At 41.1% G+C, this 16547-nt stretch overlaps 1 protein-coding gene across 4 annotated transcripts in view; it reads left to right on the top strand.

The window, feature by feature from the left end:
* Positions 1–16547, top strand: part of MTARC2 (mitochondrial amidoxime reducing component 2) — a 43394-nt gene that overhangs the window by 6404 nt on the left and 20443 nt on the right. For all 4 annotated transcript variants that reach the window (XR_014022648.1, XR_014022649.1, XM_081299144.1 and 1 more), the window contains exons 3-4: positions 8681–8840; positions 9833–9973. Coding sequence is in view for 2 of the 4 variants with exons in the window: in XM_081299144.1 (XP_081155270.1) it covers positions 8681–8840; positions 9833–9973 (301 nt within the window). In the remaining 2 variants the exon portion in view is untranslated. The remainder of the gene's footprint in view (positions 1–8680; positions 8841–9832; positions 9974–16547) is intronic.

Below are 16547 nucleotides of genomic sequence, written 5' to 3'. Positions count from 1 at the left end.
GACAATTTAGAGGAGGAAAAGTTTATTTTGGGCTCGTGGTTTCAGAGGTCTAGGTCGATACCTGACTGATTCCATTGATTTGGACCCTGAGGTGAGGCAGAGTATCATGTTGTTAGAAAGCTGCTCAGCTCATGGCAGGAGAGAGAGGGAGAGAGAGAGAGAGTGCGAGCGAGCCAGCCAGGGGGAAAGATATGATTCCCATGGATACTTTCCTAGTGACCTACTTCCTCCAGCCATACCCCACCTGCCTAGTAGTCCATTCAAATTATTAGGACATCAAATGGATTAATCCACTGATACAGCTCTCATCCAATCATTTCACCTTTATTTTTATTTTTTTTTATTGGTTGTTCAAAACATTACAAAGCTCTTGACATATCATATTTCACACATTAGATTCAAGTGGGTTATGAACTCCCATTTTTACCCCAAATACAGATTGCAGAATCACATCGGTTACACATCCACATTTTTACATAATGCCATATTAGTAACTGTTGTATTCTGCTACCTTTCCTATCCTCTACTATCCCCCCTCCCCTCCCCTCCCATCTTCTCTCTCTACCCCATCTACTGTAATTCATTTCTCTCCTTGTTTATTTTCCCATTCCCCTCACAACCTCTTATACATAATTTTATATAACAATGAGGGTCTCCCTCCATTTCCATGCAATTTCCCTTTTCTCTCCCTTTCCCTCCCACCTCATGTCTCTGTTTAATGTTAATTTTTTCTTCCTGCTCTTCCTCCCTGTTCTGTTCTTAGTTGCTCTCATTATATCAAAGAAGACATTTGGTATTTGTTTTTTAGGGATTGGCTAGCTTCACTAAGCATAATCTGCTCTAGTGCAATCCATTTCCCTGCAAATTCCATGATTTTGTCATTTTTTAGTGCTGTGTAATACTCCATGGTGTATAAATGCTACATTTTTTTAATCCATTATCTATTGAAGGGCATCTGGGTTGGTTCCACAGTCTAGCTATTGTGAATTGTGCTGCTATGAACATCAATGTGGCAGTATCCCTGTAGTACGCTCTTTTAAGGTCTTCAGGGAATAGTCCGAGAAGGGCAATAGCCTGGTCAAATGGTGGTTCCATTCCAAGCTTTCCCAGGAATCTCCATACTGCTTTCCAAATTGGCAGCACCAATTTGCAGTCCCACCAGCAATGTATAAGAGTACCCTTTTCCCCACATCCTCGCCAGCACTTGTTGTTGTTTGACTTCATAATGGCTGCCAATCTTACTGGAGTGAGATGGTATCTTAAGATGGTTTTGATTTGCATTTCTCTGACTGCTAGAGACGGTAAGCATTTTTTCATGTACTTGTTGATTGATTGTATGTCCTCCTCTGAGAAGTGTCTGTTCAGATCCTTGGCCCATTTGTTGATTGGGTTATTTGTTATCTTATTGTCTAATTTTTTGAGTTCTTTGTATACTCTGGATATTAGGGCTCTATCTGAAGTGTGAGGAGTAAAAATTTGTTCCCAGGATGTAGGCTCCCTATTTACCTCTCTTATTGTTTCTCTTGCTGAGAAAAAACTTTTTAGTTTGAGTAAGTCCCATTTGTTGATTCTAGTTATTAACTCTTGTGCTATGGGTGTCCTATTAAGGAATTTGGAGCCCAACCCCACAATATGTAGATCGGAGCCAACTTTTTCTTCTATCAGACGCAGAGTCTCTGATTTGATATCAAGCTCCTTGATCCATTTTGAGTTAACTTTTGTGCATGGCGAGAGGAGGGGATTCAGTTTCATTTTGTTGCATATGGATTTCCAATTTTCCCAACACCATTTGTTGAAGATGCTATCCTTCCTCCATTGCATGCTTTTAGCCCCTTTATCAAATATAAGATAGTTGTAACTTTGTGGGTTAGTCTCTGTGTCCTCTATTCTGTACCATTGGTCCACCCGCCTGTTTTGGTACCAGTACCATACTGTTTTTGTCACTATTGTTCTGTAATGTAGTTTGAAATCTGGTATCGCTATACAGCCTGATTCACACTTCCTGCTTAGAATTGCTTTTGCTATTCTGGGTCTTTTATTTTTCCATATGAATTTCATGATTGCTTTATCTATTTCTATAAGAAATGCCGTTGGGATTTTGATTGGCATTGCATTAAACCTATAGAGAAATTTTGGTAATATCGCCATTTTGATAATGTTAGTTCTGCCTATCCATGAACAGGGTATATTTTTTCCATCTTCTAAGATCTTCTTCTACTTCTCTCTTGAGGGTTCTGTAGTTTTCATTGTATAAATCTTTCACCTCTTTTGTTAGGTTGATTCCCAAGTATTTTATTTTTTTTGAGGATATTGTGAATGGAGTGTTTTTCCTCATTTCCGTTTCAGAAGTTTTGTCGCTGATATACAGAAATGCCTTTGATTTATGCGTGTTGATTTTATATCCTGCCACTTTGCTGAATTCATTTATTAGTTCTAGTAGTTTCTTTGTAGACCCTTTTGGGTCTTCTAGGTATAGAATCATGTCATCTGCAAATAGTGATAATTTAAGTTCTTCTTTTCCAATTTTTATGCCTTTAATTTCTTTCGTCTAATTGCTCTGTCCAGTGTTTCGAGAACTATATTGAATAGAAGTGGTAATAGAGGGCATCCCTGTCTTGTTCCAGATTTTAGAGGGAATGCCTTTAACTTTTGTCCATTCAGAATGATGCTAGCCTGAGGCTTAGCATAGATAGCTTTTACAATGTCAAGGTAAGTTCCTGTTATCCCTAGTTTTTCTAATGTTTTGAACATAAAGGGATGCTGTACTTTGTCGAATGCTTTCTCTGCGTCTATCGAGATGATCATATGGTTCTTATCTTTAAGTCTATTGATGTGGTGAATAACATTTATTGATTTCCGTATATTGAACCATCCTTGCATCCCAGGGATGAATCCTACTTGATCATGGTGCACAATTTTTTTGATGTGTTTTTGTATTCGATTCGCCAGAATTTTATTGAGGATTTTTGCATCTAGGTTCATTAGAGATATTGGTCTGTAGTTTTCTTTCTTTGAGGTGTCTTTGTCTGGTTTCAGAATCAGGGTGATGTTGGCCTCATAGAATGAATTTGGAAGAGCTCCCTCTTTTTCTATTTCCTGAAATAACTTGAAAAGTATTGGTATTAATTCTTCTTTAAAGGTTTTGTAAAACTCTGCTGTATACCCATCTGGTCCTGGGCTTTTCTTGGTTGGTAGTCTTTTGATTGCTTCTTCTATTTCATCCATTGATATTGGTCTGTTCAGATTGTGTGTATCCTCCTGACTCAGTCTGGGCAAATCATATGACTTAAGAAATTTATCGATGTCTTCACTATCTTCTATTTTATTGGAATATAGGTTTTCAAAATAATTTCTAATTGTCTTCTGTATTTCTGTAGCATCTGTTGTGATATTGCCTTTTTCATCCCGTATGTTAGTAATTTGAGTTCTCTCTCTTCTTCTCTTCATTAGCATGGCTAAGGGTCTGTCGATCTTATTTATTTTTTCAAAGAACCAACTTATATAGTTTTGTTAATTTTTTCAATAGTTTCTTTTGTTTCAATTTCATTGATTTCCGCTCTGATTTTAATTATTTCTTGCCTTCTGCTACATTTGCTGTTGTTTTGCTCTTCCTTTTCTAGGGCTTTGAGATGAAGTATGAGCTCATTTATTTGTTGGTTTTTCCTTTTTTTGAGGAATGACCTCCAAGCGATGACTTTCCCTCTTAAAACTGCTTTCATTGTGTCCCATAGATTCCGATATGTTGTGTCTGTATTTTCATTTATCTCTAAGAAGTTTTTGATTTCCTCCTTTATGTCCTCTGTAACCCATTGATCATTCAGTAACATATTGTTCATTTTCCATGTGATGTAGGATTTTTCCTTCCTTCTTTTATCATTGATTTCCAGTTTCATTCCATTATGATCAGATAAAATGCATGGTATTATCTCCACCCCTTTATATTTACTGAGGGTTGCCCTATGGCATAATATATAGTCTATTTTTGAGAAGGATCCATGTGCTGCTGAGAAAAAAGTATATCCACTTGATGATGGTTGATATATTCTATATATGTCAGTTAAGTCTAGGTTATTGATTGTGATATTGAGTTCTGTAGTTTCTTTATTCAACTTTTGTTTGGAGGATCTGTCCAATGGTGAGAGAGGTGTGTTGAAGTCACCCATAATTATTGTGTTGTGGTCTATTTGATTCTTGAACTTGAGGAGAATTTGTTTTATGAACGTCACAGCACCATTATTTGGTGCATAAATATTGATAATTGTTATGTCTTGTTGGTGAATGGTTCCTTTTAACAGTATATAATGTCCTTGCTTATCCCTTTTGATTAACTTAGTCTTGAAGTCGATTTTATTCGATATGAGGATGGCCACCCCTGCTTGCTTACGAGAACCGTGTGCGTGGTATATTTTTTCCCAACCTTTCACCTTCAGCCTGTGTATGTCTTTTCCAATCAGATGTGTCTCCTGGAGGCAGCATATTGTTGGATTTGTTTTTTCTAATCCATGTTACCAGCCTATGTCGCTTTATTGGAGAGTTTAAGCCATTAATGTTTAGAGTTACTATTGATATATGGTTTGTACCTCCAGCCATGTTTGATTATTTATCTTTTTTTTTTTTAATTTAGTTTGTGTCTCCATGATTAGCTTTCCCCCCTGCCCTCTGTCTTTACCGAGGCACTTCCCACTAATGGTTTTGGTTATTGTTTTTCATTTCTTCCTCGTGTAGTGTTTTGCTCAAGATGCTTTGCAATGCTGGTTTTCTGGCTGCAAATTCTTTTAGCTTTTGTTTATCATGAAAGATTTTTACTTCGTTGTCGTACCTGAAGCTTAATTTTGCTGGATACAGAATTCTTGGTTGGCATCCATTGTCTTTCAGTGTTTGAAATACATTGTTCCAGGATCTTCTCGCTTTCAGCGTCTGTGATGAAAAATCCGTTGTTAACCTTATTGGTTTACCCCTGAATGTAATCTGCCTCCTTTCTCTTGTAGCTTTTAATATTTTCTCTTTGTTCTGTATATTGGATATCTTCATAACAATGTGTCTTGGCGTTGGTCTACTGTGATTTTGTGTGCTCGGTGTCCTGTATGCATCTACAATTTGTATATCCGTTTCCTTTTTTATTTCTGGAAAGTTTTCTGTAATTATTTCATTCAGCAGGTTACTCATTCCCTTGGTTTGAATCTCTGTACCTTCCTCTATCCTGATGACTCTTAAATTTGTTTTTTTTATGTTATCCCATATCTCTTGGATGTTTTTCTCGTGATTTTTTACCAGCCTTTCTGAGTTGGCTAGACTCTTTTCAAGATGATATATTTTGTCTTCATTATCTGACGTTCTGGCTTCTAGTTGCTCCACTCTGTTAGTGATACTCTCATTTGAGTTTTTAATTTGGCTTATAGTTTCCTTCATTTCTAGAATTATTGTTTGATTTTTTTTATAATCTCTATCTCCTGATAAAGATGCTTAACTTCTTCTTTTATCTGTTTATGTAATTCATTTTCAATGTATTCTTTCACTGTTTGAATTTGCTGTCTCGTATCCTCTTTAAGGTTCCATTCCATCTGTCTAAGGTATTCCTTGAGTTCTTTATATGACCATTTTTCTGATGACTCTAGGTCCTCCTGAACATTTAGGCTGTCCTGCATTGTTTGTACTTCTTTTCTTCCTTGCTTTTTCATGCTGCTCATGTTACTTCTTGTTCTGTTTGACTGCTGAGTTACTGTTTACTCCTATAAATTTATTTGATGCTTGGGAGGAAAGGTATTAGAAGGGAAGGGAAGAAGTCACTAAAGAGAATGAGAGTAAGCAGGTAGAATTCAAGGAAGGGGGAATAAGAAAATTGAAAATAAATGAAAAGACAAAAGAAAAACCATAGAAAATAAAAAAAGAAAAAAAATTAAAAAAAATAATAATAATAAAATGAAAATGAAAAATTTAAAATAAATAAATAAATAAATAAAATTTAAAAAAATTTAAAAAAAAACAACAAAAAATGAAAATGAAAAAAACCCCAAATTAAAAAAAAATTAATAAATGCAGTCTTAGAGTTTGATTAACTTCTCTTCCAGTAGGTGGTGCTGTGCCCACTGGGCCAAGCTTCTCCTCTCAATAGGCGGGAACCAATCACTGTGCAGCAGCTCTTCCTCCCAGACTGGGCGGGTCTCCAATCCTGAGTGCCTAGGGCCTCCTCTTGTGTCTAGTCACTTCCCCACTTTTCCTCAAGCCAGGCCCCGCTCACCCGTGACACACACCACAATACTGGCTACACGCCAGGTCTGCTGCTCCTGGGAGCCCTGTTTTCATGAATGCCTAGGCACACTCTCCCTGTTTGCCTCCCTCAGACCCTAAGTTTGTAGCGATTGGGGCTGAGAACCCCCAGCGAATTTGCTTGCCCTCGGGTAGCCACGCCCCAGGTAGCTGGTGCAAGAGACCTCAGTTGTCAGCACTGGTGGGAGTGGTAGCCGGGAGTTCCACGTCGGGAGTCCCGGGCCACTCCTGATTCCCTCGGTCTGGCTATCGCGCTCACGGGAGAGCTGGGAGGGGCCTTTAAGGTTTCCCCGATGTGTGGAGAGGGATGGCTAGGGGATTACACACCTGTCGCCGCTGGTTTCAATCAAGTTATCTCCTCCACCGCATTCTGGTGACGTCAGTTCTCTGCCATGGTGGTATCCCATGCAAATGGTGACAGTTCGTTCCCTTCGCCGGGTGACCAATGCAATGTGTGGGTCCTGACTGTCTCTCCCAAGCCCCGTCTCAATCCTGTGGCCACTGCCTATGAAGCCTCGGCTGGCAGTTACCTCTGTAAGTTCAGAAGGGCCAACCAGTTGTTTCAGTGGGATCGTTCGTGCTGAGTCACAGCAGTTTGGCTGCGAGAAGCAGGCGAACGGGAGCTTGAATGCAGCCAATCCGGGCTCGGTGTGTGTTCTGAGAGGCCCAGACTGTTCGCCCCAGATCCATGTCAGCTCAGCATTGCCTAGTGATCCTGAGCAAACAGTATTTAGACAGTTTATGACTCCCTATGCCTGCGCAGCTGAAGAGGTCAGAGACTTGATCTCTCCGCGCCTGCCGCCATGTTGCTCATTTCACCTTTAGACATCCCTGCTTGGACTGACATGAGCTTTCTGGTGGGGATGATCTTATATCCAAACTATAACATAGGTAATTAGCCTACTAATTGGCTGGCCCAGGGAGGGACAGTCCCTTTAACATCAGCAAGGCCCCCATATGTCAAAGCATCAAAAATACAGAAAATAGAAAGCATTATTAATTCAAATACAAAGGATACAGGTGCTCGTGTGCAGAGCTTGTCTCCTTTCATTCAAGTTGGATACACCTTTATTTAGAATTGTCAGGCCCCCAGCCAGGCAGACAAGGGGTTACTGGAGATTTTGCCAACTGTGTCTTGGTGCTGGATGATGGAGATGTGGAGCTTTCCAAGGTGAGTGTAGCCTCTGAGGTCTGCAGTCCACACTGAGGTACCTTTGGCAGGAGGTGGTGGTGGGGATTTTCATCTCTGGCCAGAGACCTTAGGCCTTGGCTTCCAAGGATGGACTGTCAAGTTTCCTAGTCTTGCCCTTTGATGTGAAGTTCTGGAGACTTAAATGTTTGTCATGATATGTCGTGGACACCTTGGTAACCAGCTGAGCATGTCTGCCTACCTGCTGTCCTTCCATCCTCCTTCCCTCCCTCTCTCTTTTCTTCCTTTCTTCCTCTTTCCTTCCTCCCTTCCTTCCTTCCTTTAGGAGGGGAATCCAGGCTCTATTACTGAGCTACACCTCCAGCCCCTAAACCGAGCTTTTTAAGTGTGTGGGAATGGGTGTTGTGCAAAGGTGCCAGGGCTCAGGGGAGAGCCTCAGGTTATTCCCTGGGCCCTAATCTTATGATTTTCAGACAGAACTTCTGAGCTGAAATCCATCCCTTGAATTTCCCTAATGTTTCAAAAAGTCTGAGGCACTAGTTTGCTGAACACAGTATTTCACTTAATTATCTTAAGCAAATCTTTGAGGGGGAATATCATCAATTCCATTTTACAAATTAGGAAACTCACACTTCTATCACTGTCACACAAAGACAGGCGCTGGGATGTGAGCCCACCTGCCGCCCAGGCTTTTGCTTTTAGTGCCTATGTGCAGGGAGGGAAAACACTTCCACAAATGACATGTTTTGAGCCAAATAAATTCACGGAGGAGAAAAGCCATTGCAACTCAGAGTTAAAAGTTTGTGGGTCAATGTTTAATGGGTTGAGTGATGGATCAGTTGGTGACCTGGCAGACTTACTCTGTCACTGACAGTAGGCAACTTTTTTCTTCAAGGATCTCCACTTCATTGCACAGACAGCACTCTAGGGAAGCACAAACCCTGGGTGGAAAGGAGTTCGGGATGTTTTGTGTGCACATTAGGATTTGGGAAGCTCTTCCCAGAGCATATTCTACACCTTCCCCAACTGGGTTCTGCTGCTGCCTAGATTTGGCCTAAGGTCCATTCGATAGCCATCGCTACTCTGCATTGTACAGTGCATTCATGTAAGAAAGTCACCCTGTGGGGCTGGGGATATAGCTCAGTTGGCAGAGTGCTTGCCTCGCATGTACAAGGTCCTGGGTTCAATTCCCAGCATCTCACACACACACACACATACACACACACTAAAGAAAATCATCCTGTGTTCTTGTGACCTTTCTAGGCTATTTGGCCTTGACATTAAAGGCAGAGACTGTGGTGATGAGGTTGCTCAGTGGTTCACCAACTACTTGAAAACGGAATCCTACAGGTTGGTTCAATTTGAAACAAGCATGAAGGGAAGAGCATCAAAGAAAATTTACCCTTTTGTACAGGATTACCAGGTGAGCTCACAGATCCCCTTCATGTCCACCAACCACACTTCTCTTTCTAGCTCTCTTCCTAGCCCACAAGAACCTCTCTGGTGGCCCCAGTTAGGAAACCATGGCAGTGGCCAGGCGGGTGGTCCTAAATCCTAAAGGTACAACCTGGGTAGAGATACCACGGATAGAGAGGAAAGTGGAATGAGAGCTGGGTCAACATGCATGGAGGACAGAACACGGGAGATGTTGCTGGGGGCAGAGCCGGAGGTGACTTTCAGGTAGACGGAGACTTAGGAGAAAACCAGAGAAGCAAAAGTGAGAAGGTTGGGACTAAATCAAGGTTTCCTGAAATAGCAGAAGCAGGCTTTCTGCAGGCTTCCCGTTGTTCAGCATGGTTATTTCAGGGGCTGGGAAGGGACTTCCTCCCAAGGAAAACTGCCTCTGTATCAGCCATGGTCCAAAGACCAAGGCCTTTGACCAAGGCCAGTGAACCAGTGCTTAAGATGCAAGTACCCTGGGAATTTGCTACCTGTAGCCATGGAACTACAAGTTCTTTGAGGGTAGGGGGTTTTATCTGTTTTGTTCACTGCTATTTCCCCATCTAGAAGAGTGCCTGCTCCCCATAGGTGCTTAATAAACACATCCTGAGTGAATGGGTGTTGTTGAACTAGTTCTTACTAGAGGGTAGCTGATTGGCAGATGTTTCTCTGATGAGGAAGAGGGAAGGGCTGCTACTGGGGACAGGGGTGAGAAACATGGGAGAGGAAGTCTGGAAAGTAATTTTAGCCAGGAGCCAGTCCAGGCTGCTGCCCTGTCACTGTGTGTGTGGATAGGAACCATGTTTCAGTGCTGAACCTGGCTAGTTTCTAAGCCCACAGTCACCTCTGCCTCCTGAATACCACTTCCCTCTTCTACACTTGAATGGGTTTGATTCTGGACTTGGCTTAGCTTTACGGTTGGTCTAAGCAATTTCATGGTATTGAGAGGTCTGATTGTGTTGTGTTCTTGGACAGGTGGCTTATCCAGACTGCAGCCCAGTCCTGATCCTCTCAGAAGCCTCCCTGGAAGATTTGAATACCAGACTGGAGAAGAAAGTGAATATGGAGTACTTCAGGCCAAATATCGTGGTGACAGGCTGTGATGCTTTTGAGGAGGTAAGTGACCTGCTGACTTGTGCTTGGATATGCTTAGGGATCTGCACTGACTCAGGTTCTCCACGTCCTTCCTTCCAGTTCACCAACTTTGTGGAGTTGCTCACTTATTTCTACTGCCGTGAGCTCCCTAGCCTGGGGGGGGGGGGCGCTGCTCACCCTTTAGTATATTGGCTCCAGGGCATAGAAGACTCCAAATCATAGCAATTCCAAATCACAGCTCAGGGAGAACTAAAGGGAAATAAATACTTTTCGGCACCACCCAGAAGTGCTCTCAAAGATTTGAGTCCCGGGCCCCAAAGTGAAGGATAGAGGGAATCTGCCTTTGAACAGTGCCCCTGGAGACACTGTTTACTGTGGCCTGAGTTCTCTCCCAGAACACCCACATGCTCTCATAATGTAACTGGCAGCAAAAATTTCCACCCTCTTCAAGCACACCCCATTGTGGCCTTAAAGGGACAGCTGCATCAGAAGCCAGTCATGATCCTGTAATCTGCACAGGACATGCACCTAACTGGGTGTTGCTTGGTCCTAGGAACCATCAGCAGTCAGACATTAAGCATGGGAGGGGGTGGCTAGACATTTTGAGTATGGGAAGTAACAATGACAGATATCATTAACTGAACGAATTAATCACTTCATGAAATTATTGGATCCTCAGGTTGACCCTGTGCAGGGGGTCTGTATTATTATCCCCTTTTTATAAGGAAACAGAGGCTCTGAAATGTTATATAACTTTGTACAACAGGTAAGTGGCATTAGAACCAAGACTTGCAGCATCAGACTCTGCAGAGTGGGGGCAGTGATTCCAGTGTAGAGACCCAAGTTGAGAAGAAAAGCTCTCCAGTACCCCAATTCTTTGCTCCTGTGGATGACTGCACTTCCTTTAGTGTGAATACAATGTCCTCCTCTCATTTGTTGGCAAATATTGTCCTTTAGGTTAAACCTTTTTCGAAGAACCTAGTTCAAATCTTTAGATATGTGCAAGAAATATTTGATCATTATTCTATTATTTGATAATTTAAAAATATCAGTGCATACGGAAGTTGTCTGCTTATTGATTTTTATCTTGTCATTTGCTCTCTAGTTATTTATTTATTTTGCAGTGCGGGTTGGGAGCTGAACTAAGGCCTTGTATGTGCTAAGCTTGTGCTCTACCACTGAACTATACCCCAACATTGTTAAATTTTAACAAATTCATGCTCTGTTATGGGCTAGGCGTGGTGTCTAGGATCCCTGAATATAGAGATGAAAAGATAGTGCTCTTGCCCTTCAGGATGTTCCAGTATGATAGACACAGCCATGAGAAATGTCAGCCCAGCATGAGAAATGTCTTAATGTACCCACTTACAATGTACCAGGGATGCCTAGAAGTGGAAAATGCTTAAATCTGCCTGAGGAAGGGAGGTATGGGAGTGCAGAGGTGACAGATCAAGCCACCAGGAGCAGTGCTATGCATCTGTGTATTTGGGTCTTCTGTGGTTTAGGCCGGAGAAGTTGGAAGGTCTTTGTGGGCAAAGGAAGCACTCAGTTGGAAGGCCTACGCAGGAGAGGCCGTAGTCAAAGAGGTGCCATGGAGTATCTCAGGAGTACTGGAGGGAAAGAGAAACAGCAGGAGGAGGCTGGGTGGGGGACTGGAGGCTACCACACCAAGGAATATAGAGGAGCTGGTAATGATTCTGAACAAGGAAGTTATGACTGGCATTCCTCGAACAAATATCTGCTGAATGCCTACAGTGTGCCAGGCACAGTTACTCTGGCAAGTGCATTGAAAGGAGGAAAGCCTGAGGCAGATAGGCCAACGCCAAGGTCAATCACCAGGTGGTCTCTTTTCTAAAATGCATCTTAGCAGGCCTTACCTGAAACCTATAGCAGCATCCAGGTAAGGTCTGTGATTCTTCATTGGCAGCACCAGGCCAGATGAATTTCCTGCTGAGGGTACCTGGAGAGGCTCTGAGTGAGGAGATGTAGGAATAGTGAAGGTAAGAAATGAGGAGGCTGTGAGGATGCTGGAGAGGAAGAGGCCCCAAGGGACTCAGCCATTCAGCTCTCTTTCTTTCTCCCCCAGTAGTAAATCCAGGTTAGATGAAACCTGAGCTGTATACAATCTGGGGGATGCTTTAAGAACAAAAGGAACATCAAGCCTCATTTAATTCTGGGAAAATGACTAGTAGAGTGTATCTAAGAATAGAAGCTGGGTGCCTGGCACACACCTGTAATCCTTGTGGCTCTGGAGGCTGAGGCAGGAGGATCACAAGTTCAAAGCCAGCCTTAGCAGCTTAATGATGCCCCAAGCAACTCAGCAACACCCTGCCTTTAAATAAAAGATTAAAAAGATTTAAAAGGACTGGGGATATGTCTCAGTGGTTAAGCATCCCAGGGTTCAATCCCTGGTACAAAAAAAGAAAAAAAAAAAAAAGAAAAGAAAAGAAAAAAGAAAGAAAGGAGTCATAAAGATTGGATTAGAAATTAGTTCATGAATGGCAGTATGTAAATCAATGAAAGTGTAACTGATGTGATACAGCAATCTGTATACAGGGTAAAAATGGGAGTTCATAACCCACTTGAATCAAACTGTGAAATATGATATATTAAGAACTATGTAATGTTTTGAACGACCAACAATAAAAAAAAAGAAGCAAGAGAAAAAATTAAAAAAAAAATAAAAAAGAAAAAGAAATTAGTTCATGAAGCAAAAGTTCCTTCTTAGAGCTCTTTAAGTTTATCCAATATTTTCTGAGAAACTTTCTTTTAGGGAGCATGCTTTTTCTTGATTTGTCTCCACTGAAGGGTAAATTGTTTTGGTATTAATTTTGGGTTGAGATCTTGAGTCAAGAAAATTAGAAAGTTGCTTTCATCCCTGGCTGAAGAACTTTTGCTGTACTGTACCTTAAACTTAACTTAAGGTTAATGAAACCCTAATCATGTTCTCAGGCAATCTGAATGGATAGAGTCTTTTTTAAAAAATGACAAAATGTACTCTCAAGTTCCTTCTTTTATTCCTGCATTGGGATTGGCTAACAGAAATGGTAAATAAGGTCAGACGCTCTTAATTTTCTGGAAAGTCCTCTGGTTATGCACATTAAAGAAAAAAAAACTCCTTAGTATGAAATGATGCTATATTGCTGATTTATTCTGCCTTAAATTAGGAAGCCCTGTAGTTAAGAGCCTGATGCATTAACCTGTCTTCTTGGTGCCATTACAAAACTATAATCTTTTCAATGAGTGGTACTCTATTAAATATTAATGGAAAATGATAATGCACATAAATATTTAATAGACCAACTTATAACAAAAAATAGCAAACCTAAGCATGGTGCAAAAATCCAGGCTATTGTTTTATTATTATTATTATTATTATTATTATTGCAAAAATATAGAGCAATAGGAGAATGTATTGTGCAATATTTACTCTTTGTGGCCCAAAGTACTTTTTTTTTTTCATGTAACTCAGAATATTCAGCAGATTTCAAAAGGCTTGGGCCAGTGTGGTGTGTTTGAGTTCTGGGAATGCAGAGCAATGAAGTTTAGAAATAAAGACATTGACCAGTACTTCTTATCTCTGTGGTTGACCATTGTGGGGGTCACTGTTTCTTGAACTTTGCTCACTGTCCTCCTGAGCTGGACTTGACATTTTCTATGGGATGCCTTGTTTGTGTCAGTCCTTGCTCCACATCACGAAAGAACTAGAGCCAGGCACTGTGGCGAACACCTGTAATCCAGAGACTTGGGAGGCTGAGGCAGGAAGATCAGCAACTTAGTGAGGCCTCAAGCAACTCAGCAAGGCCTTGTCTTTAAATAAAATATTAAAAAGGGCTGGGGGCGTGGCTCAGTGGTTAAGTGCCCCTGGGTTCAACCCCCAGTGCCAAAAAGTAAGTAAATAAATTAATTTTTTTAAAAAAGAAGCTTCTAGAGAAAAATCTGCTTCTGTTCTAAAACTGCTTTTGAAGTCAGGCAGGTTTGGTTTGAATCCCAGCTCTGCCACTCACTGGCTGTGTGAATTGGCTCTTCCCAGCCCTATCCTTTCTAACTGGTGAAATACAGAATTTTGGCAAATCATCATTAACCAGATTTTTTTAGTTCCTGATGACCTGAGATGGGACTAATGGAGGTTTTATTTGGCTGCTTGGATGACACTTTTTTCCTGGTAAAAGAACAGTTATTTCTACCTGGCTTCAGGGATTTGAGGTATTAATAATAATAACTATATGTAATATATAATATGTATATATATAAATACTTTTTGAGGTTTTTTTTTTTTTTTTTTTTTGGTACTAGGGATTAAACTCAGGAGCACTTTATCATTGAACTACATTCCCAGTCCTTTTTATTTTGAGACAATCTCACTAAGTTGTTTAGGCCAACCTTGAACTTGTGATCCTCCTGCCTCAGCCTCTGGAGTTGCTGGGATTACAGGCGTGCCTCACTGCACCCCTAGTAACACTGTGGCTCACATTATTGAACAAGGTAGCAGGCACTGGACCAAACCCTTTGTATGCATTATTTCATTTTGTTCTTCTTGATACCCTTTCCAGATTGAATCACAACTCATTGTTGGGTTACAGTACCACTTTAGTGGGTCCAGACCAATATTAAAAAAAAAAAAAGGAACAGAATATAGTAAAAGTAGTAAAAGGTATTAAACGATATGTAGAAGGATTAGGAGCTGTTCAGCACAACTTTTGTTTGTTATATGCTGTGTGTGAATGAGAGAGAGGATTAGGAAACAATGTAAAATGTAATTTTCACTGTAGGTCACATTGGAAGATGCTCCATAGTTAATTAGGCAGGTAGCATTTTGTTTGTTTGTTTGTTGTTTTTCCCTAGGTCACCAAAACACAATGTCTTTTTTTTTCTTTTAATTTTTTTATTTGTACTTTTTTAGTTATACATGACGTAAACTAAAATGTATTTTGGCATGTCATACATACATGGAGTATAACTTCCCATTTTTTGGGATGTACATGATGTAGAGTTACACTACTTATGTATTCATATATTAACATAGGAAAGGTATGTCCGACTCATTCTACTATCCTTACCATTCCCATTTCCATTCTCCTTCCCTTCTTCTGATTCTGCCCTGTCCAATCTGGTAAAACTCCCCTTCTCCCTCCCCCCATCCTATCTATTGTGAGTCAGCATCTGCATATTGGAGAGAACATTTGGCCTTTGGTTTTTGGGATTGACTAATTTTACTTAGCATGATAGTCTCCAGTTCTATCCATTTACCAGCAAATGCCATAATCTTCATTCTTCTTTATGGCTAAGTAATATTCCATTATGTATATATACCACATTTTCTTGATTCATTCATCTGTTGAAGGGCACCTAGGTTGGTTCCATAGCTTAGCTATTGTGAATTGGGCTGCTGTAAACATTGATATGACTGCATCACTAAACTATGCTGATTTTAAGTCTTTTGAGTATATGCCAAAGAGTGGGATAACTGATTTTCTGAGGAATCTCCATACTATTAGAAGTCAAAATGATTACAACAAGGGTCAGGGATCAGGGATTTCTTAAGAATTTGTTGACAGAATTCCTTTACTTTAGAAGATCTCCTATGTTTTCTTTTTGGTTTACATCTCAGTAACTTGAAATATTTGCCAGAGTGACTCTTAGGTGCTGGGAAAGAAGGAGTTGAGGCATGTCAAGCCCCTTTTCTATCAAGAAGAGAAGAGGCTGCTTCTGGGGGGCTCTCCCCCACCTCCTTCAGTGTTTCCCACTGCAGTCCCTGAGTGAAGGAGGCACCCCCTGGGAAGCCCGTAGCCAGGATTCTGAGTGAAAGATAAAGTAAGAAGAGGTCGCCTGCCCGCGGATCTCATGCTGGCTGCACAATGGACCACCTGGGAGCCTCAAGCAAGGCTGATACTTCTGTCTGAGGTGTAGCCTGGGCAGAAGGAGCTTTTAAAGCTCCCCAGGTGATTCCTAGAGTTTTCTTGGTGTAGCCACACTGATGGTTGTCATTTGCTGGAAAAGCCCATGCCACCCTAAGCACGCAGCCCTGGCTCATCATTTAAACTAGCAGCACAAGGTTGATTTACCCAAAACTTCTACACTTCTCCCCTCCCCACTCAAAACTGATACAGATCAACAGATTACCAGCCACCAGATTTCCTTAGTCATTTCCTCCTAAAGATACAAGGAGTTTAACCTGGGCTAAGATAGTCTTTCTGCAAGCTGATCCACCATCTCCCCAGACTTGCTGGCTTACTGAATAAATCTTTTTATTTGTTCCCAAAAGTGTCCTCCATTCATGGGGCTCTTTTTTGAGTGGTGAGTAAACGGACTTTGATTCAGTCACACTTGGAACAAGACTGCAATCAGCAGGAGCTACATTTGTGCCTGAAACCAGGGTGGTTCTTCCCTGGTGAGTTTGTTTTTAACCTCTCTGAGCAATACTTTTTGATCTTAAAAGTTAGCAGGTTCCTCCAAAAGATTTTAAAGGTTCTTTGCAGTCCTGGAATTGTATAATTCCTTGGGCATTTTCTTCTCTCTGTTAGTATGTGCATGTGTGTGTACATCTTCCTGAACACTTTAAATCATTTATAGATTACTTACCATACCTAATGCA

The sequence above is a fragment of the Spermophilus citellus genome (assembly GCF_964194105.1).
Source record: "Spermophilus citellus genome assembly, chromosome: 6".
NCBI lineage: Eukaryota > Metazoa > Chordata > Mammalia > Rodentia > Sciuridae > Spermophilus > Spermophilus citellus.
The sequence above is the reverse complement of the archived record's forward strand: the minus strand, read 5'-3'. Positions and strand labels throughout refer to the sequence as shown.